We start from the raw sequence: 5,764 nt of genomic DNA on the forward strand, positions 1-5,764 counted from the left end.
TTACTCTCTATGGTCTTTTTTCCTTCTAGGGTGTTTTTCCTTCTAGGGTGTTTTTACTGGTTCTAATGTACTGCTTCTATTTCTGCTTGCTAAGCACTTTGTGAAATTGAGATGTAGAAGGGGCTTTATAAATAGATTTGATTTTTATTTGGGTTTTATCCAGACTTTTATTATGACTTTTTCTGTATGGCTTTAAAGGCATATCGCCAAAATAATATAAATATTTCATTTTGAAGAAAAACAATTTAAGTGAAGCAACAGTTTTCACTATGGCAGATACAGTATATCTTACACAGCATATCAGTCAAAAACAAGTCAAATAGAGATATAAGTAAATAGTAACACTTCATGTTGATTGGTTCGACACCACAGCTCTCTGGGCTCCTCTTTTACTAAGCAGCTTCTTGGCCGATTCCTTAAACTCCTCTGTCTTCAGAACATATATGATGGGGTTGAGCATGGGCGGCAGCACCGAGGTCAGAGAGAGGTTGATGATCCGGGCGTTGGTTGGTATGATTGAGTGAAGGAAGTATGTGAAATTAATAGGCAGGTAGAATATGGCCACGAGTATCAGGTGTGAGGTACACGTCTTCAAGGCTCTGACTCTGAGAGAGGGAGAAAGAGAGAGAGGGAGAGAGAAAATTAGAGAGGGAGAAAGAGGGAGAGAAGTAGAGAGAGGGAAAGCGAGGGAGGGAGAGAGAAGTAGAGAGAGGGAAAGTGAGAGAGAGAGACAGAGGAGAGAGAGAGAGAGAGAGAGAGAGAGAGAGAGACAGAGACAAAGAGAGAGAGAGAGAGAGACAGAGAGAGAGAAACAGAGAGAAACAGAGAGAAACAGAGAGACAGAGAGACACAGAGAGAGAGACAGACAGAGAGAGAAAATGACAAAAGTGTCAGTACAGTAAGTCATTATCTATCCAGTTCAATGGCGTTCTCAGTATTTCCAGCATTTATCACTATAACAACATACACTATATATACAAAGGTATGTGGACACCCCTTCAAATTAGTGGATTCGGCTATTTCAGCCACACCCAGGTGTATAAAATATTATAAAATCGAGCACACAGCCATGCAATCTCCATACACAAGCATTAGCGATAGAACGGCCTTAATGAAGAGATCAGTGACTTTCAATGTGGCACTGTCATAGGATGCTTCCTTCCAACAAGTCAGTTCGTAAAATGTCTGCCCTGCTAGAGCTGCCCCGGTCAACTGTAGGTGTTGTTATTGGAAATTGGAAATGTCTAGGAGCAACAACGGCTCAGCCACAAAGTGGTAGGCAACACATGCTCACAGAACGGGACCGCTGATTGCTGAAGTGTGTAGTGTGTAAAAATCTTCTGTCCTCACTACTTAGTTTCAATCTGCCTCTGGAAGCAATTAACTGTTCTTCGGGAGCTTCATGAAATGGGTTTCCATGGCTGATCAACCGCAAACAAGCCTAAAATCACTGTGCGCAATGCCAAGTGTCTCCTGGAGTGATGTAAAATTCGCAGACATTGGACTCTGGAGCAGTGGAAACACGTTTTCTGGAGTGATGAATCACGCGTCACCATCTGGCAGTCCGACGGACAAATCTTGGTTTGGCAGATGCCAGGAGTACGCCATCTACCCCAATGCCACGTGGCAACTGTAAACTTTGGAGGAGGACGAATAATGATCTGGGGCTGTTTTTCGTGGTTCGTGCTAGGCCTCTTAGTTCCAGTGAAGGGAAATGTTAACGCCACAGCATACAATGACATTCTGGATTCTGTGCTTCCAACTTTGTGACAACAGTTTGGAGAAGGCCCTTTCCTGTTTCAGCAACAATACCCCAGTGCACAAAGCGAGGTCCATACAGAAATGGTTTGTCAAAATCAGTGTGGAAGAACTTGACTAGCTTGCACAGAGCACCTTTGGGAGGAATTGAAACATCGACTGCAAGCCAGGCCTAATCGCCCAACATCAGAGTCCGACATCACTAACGCTCTTGTGGCTGAATGGAAGCAAGTCCCCGCAGCAATGTTCCAACATCTAGTGGAAAGCACTCCCAAATGAGTGGGGGCAGCAAAGAGGGGACCAACTCCATATTAATGCCCATGATTTTGGAATGAGATTTCTGACGAGCAGGTGTCCACATACTTTTGGTCCTGTAGTGAATATCTGAGACAGCACAACAATCAGTATCAGAGCTATATGTTTAGGTATATAAACAAAATATCTGTCTAAATCTCTGACTCTGATCAGTATGACTTCTCACCTGTCCTGGGGCAGTGTGATGGTGAACAGGGCGTGTGTGATACAGATGTATGATGATATGATGAAGACCATGGGGAAAAAGAGGACTAAACTGGGGTTGAGATAAGACATCACTATGTTAGGGACCACATCAGAACAGGGGGCCGCCAGACGGAACAGGGGACCGTGGTCACAGAAGTAGCTGTTGATCACCAGAGACCTACAATACAAAACATCTTCATTGTCCATATGTTACAGTGATCGACTGCTAATTTATTTTTCCAGCACCCGGTAACCGGTAACCTTTCGGCAACAGGTTCACCTCCTCAGCCACCTACCGACAGAAGGAGAGTCGGTTGATGAGGCACACAGCCAGCAACACCAGGAACACAGCAAACGCCCAGGCAGCACCCGTCAGCTGGAACATGGACCTGTAAGTCACCATCATATGGTACCTATATGGACAGTGGAAAGAAGTTGTTACCAAGGATTTTAGATGCAGTGTATTCATATATCAGGTTGAATTGTCAGTGAAAGCAGATACATTATTATCACACAAGGGGCAATTAAGAAAGCCTTTTGAATTGTATTTTATTGAATTATTTGATTTGATGTACTATCTCAAACCTGAGTGGGCAGCAGATGGCCACCAGTCTGTCGTAGGAGAGGATGGTGAGGTTGAAGGACTGCATGTTGAGGAAGAGGAAGATGAAGAAGAGGCTAGCGAGGCACTGGTTGTAGGAGATGAGCTGTCTACTGAACAGGAATGTTTCCAGGAGCTTGGGGACCAGGGCAGTGCTCCCACACACGTCTACGAAGGCCAGGTTGAACACAGCAATGTACTTGGGGCTGTAAGGTTAAGATCGTGACTTGATTATCTCCATGGGGAAATGTTTGTTTGTGCACTAGACACAGGACCTAGACAATTACAGAGAAAGTAAATATCATCAATCAGTAGACAAAAAGTGCAGATCCTCAATATCTGTCCACTGTCATCTGTAATGTGTAAGTTATCAACTATAGACCATCCAGCTGGACCTAATGGTGGTTTTCATTCAGAATCAACTATAGACCATCCAGCTGGACCTAATGGTGGTTTTCATTCAGAATCAACTATAGACCATCCAGCTGGACCTAATGGTGGTTTTCATTCAGAATCAACTATAGACCATCCAGCTGGACCTAATGGTGGTTTTCATTCAGAATCAACTATAGACCATCCAGCTGGACCTAATGGTGGTTTTCATTCAGAATCAACTATAGACCATCCAGCTGGACCTAATGATGGTTTTCATTCAGAAGCCTTATTGAGAGGCAGGCCGGTAACCAGGAATACAGTTGAAATCCCGAGCTGATGGGGGGAATCTAAAAGGAGTGAACTAGCAGTCAGTGCCCCTGTGATGCTTCAGCTTGTGTTGTGTGTGTTGTGGTTCATCTGGTTGGGTTCTGGGACTGCAAAAATATAGTCCAATGAAGGTAGAATTATGCTGTATTATTACCACTGAGATAAAATCAAGTCAAAATCAAATCAAATGTATTTATAAAGCCCATCTTACATCAGCTGATATCTCAAAGTGCTGTACAGAAACCCAGCCTAAAACCCCAAACAGCAAGCAATGCAGGTGTAGAAGCACGGTGGCTAGGAAAACTTTCTAGAAAGGCCAGAACCTAGGAAGAAACCTAGAGAGGAACCAGGCTCTGAGGGGTGGCCAGTCCTCTTCTGGCTGTGCCGAGTGGAAATTATAACAGAACATGGCCAAGATGTTCAAATGCTCATAGATGACCAGCAGGGTCAAATAATAATAATCACAGAGGTTGTAGAGGGTGCAACAGGTCAGCACCTCAGGAGTAAATGTCAGTTGGCTTTTCATAGCCAAGCATTCAGAGTATCTCTATAAAGAGGACTGATTACCTGTGGAGACTGCTGTCCATGTAGATAACCATCATGACGAAGGTGTTGCCCACCTAGACCCAATACACACACACACACACACACGATCACACACACACGAGATACCATGACCCAAAATGTAAATACAGGTAAGATCTATTTGGCCGTTGACTATAGTCCCCCAGCTGAAATAATACTACACCATATTAGGATTTCTTAAGTTCAAAAAACATATATAAGTGTGCTTTCGATAGGAAAGTGAAACCTTTTCTAGCTTATCAAGTGGATCAACTAGCTGACGCTGGCGATACGTAACGACCTGGACCAGAGCTAGTAAGTAACAGCCTAGACTATAGCTAGTTACTAACACCCTGGACCAAAGCTAGTTACTAACAGACTGGACAAGAGCTAGTTAGTAACGCACTGGACCAGAGCTAGTTACTAACATACTGGGTCAGGGCTAGATAGTAACGCCCTGGACCAGAGCGTGTTAGTAACAGCATGGACCAGAGCTAGTTAGTAACAGCATGGACCAGAGCTAGTTTGTATCAGCATGGGACAGAACTCGTTTGTAACAGCCTGAACCAGAGCTAGTTTGTAACAGCCTGGATCACAGCTAGTTTGTAACAGCCTGGACCAGAGCTAGTTTGTAACAGCATGGACCAGAGGTCGTTTGTAACAGCCTGGATCACAGCTAGTTAGTAACAGCCTGGATCACAGCTAGTTAGTAACAGCATGGACCAGAGTTAGTTTGTAACAGCGTAGACCAGAGTTAGTTTGTAACAGCCTGGACCACAGCTAGTTAGTAACAGCCTGGACTACAGCGAGTTTGTAACAGCCTGGACCAGAGCTAGTTAGTAACAGCCTGGATCACAGCTAGTTAGTAACAGCCTGGACCACAGCTAGTTTGTAACAGCCTGGACCACAGCTAGTTAGTAACAGCCTGGATCACAGCTAGTTTGTAACAGCATGGACCAGAGTTAGTTTGTAACAGCATGGACCAGAGGTCGTTTGTAACAGCATGGACCAGAGTTAGTTTGTAACAGCATGGACCAGAGGTCGTTTGTAACAGCCTGGATCACAGCTAGTTAGTAACAGCCTGGACCAGAGTTAGTTTGTAACAGCGTAGACCAGACCTATGGACTGACCAGAGAGATGATGTATACGAAGCAGAGGAAGACGTAATAGTAGTTCATGTGGGGGATGTCGATGAAACCACTGATGAAGAAGTAAGGGGGTCGGATAAAGGTGTCAATGTTCCCTGTCTGGTTAGAGTCAGAGGTCAGGTAACTCATCCTGACTGGTGGTGTTATCAGTGATTCCCTCCTGGCTCGAAATAATCTGTGGAAATATAAAATAAATACATCACTGTTTTTTAATTCACCTGTTGAGACATTGTAATGCGTGAAACATCATCAGTTCAAAGGTAAATATCCAAGTTCAATTGTCTATTTTTTATGTAATTATATATTTGTTTTAAATAAGAATAAAATTATTTTAACTGATAAAGTATAAAATAGAATCCATTTTGACTTTTACCTCAGACACAGTTAAACAATTCTAATGAATAATCCAAGGAATAGCACTGTAAAGCTGATATTGGTTTCAGGTTCCCCCCATTAGAATAACACTTACCTGTTGGTCCCACATACTGTA

General features: G+C 43.6%; 1 protein-coding gene across 1 annotated transcript; it reads right to left on the minus strand.

The window, feature by feature from the left end:
* Positions 1-346: 346 nt before the first annotated feature.
* Positions 347-3,272, minus strand: LOC106595428 (olfactory receptor 1361-like). The gene is made up of 5 exons (XM_045713322.1): positions 3,256-3,272; positions 2,845-3,066; positions 2,556-2,672; positions 2,240-2,437; positions 347-605 (listed from the first exon to the last, which is right to left on the minus strand). Exons 1-5 carry the CDS (start codon positions 3,270-3,272, stop codon positions 347-349), a joined length of 813 nt encoding a protein of 270 aa, XP_045569278.1.
* Between the last annotated feature and the right edge of the window lie 2,492 nt (positions 3,273-5,764).

Source organism: Salmo salar, unplaced genomic scaffold (assembly GCF_905237065.1).
Source record: "Salmo salar unplaced genomic scaffold, Ssal_v3.1, whole genome shotgun sequence".
NCBI classification, from domain to species: domain Eukaryota; kingdom Metazoa; phylum Chordata; class Actinopteri; order Salmoniformes; family Salmonidae; genus Salmo; species Salmo salar.

Coding starts and splice junctions, on each gene's coding strand:
- LOC106595428 (XM_045713322.1), bottom strand. Junction 2,673..2,844: donor GCCATCTGCTGCCCACTCAG/GTTTGAGATAGT, acceptor CTGTCCATATAG/GTACCATATGATGGTGACTT. Junction 2,438..2,555: donor AACCGACTCTCCTTCTGTCG/GTAGGTGGCTGA, acceptor TTTGTATTGTAG/GTCTCTGGTGATCAACAGCT.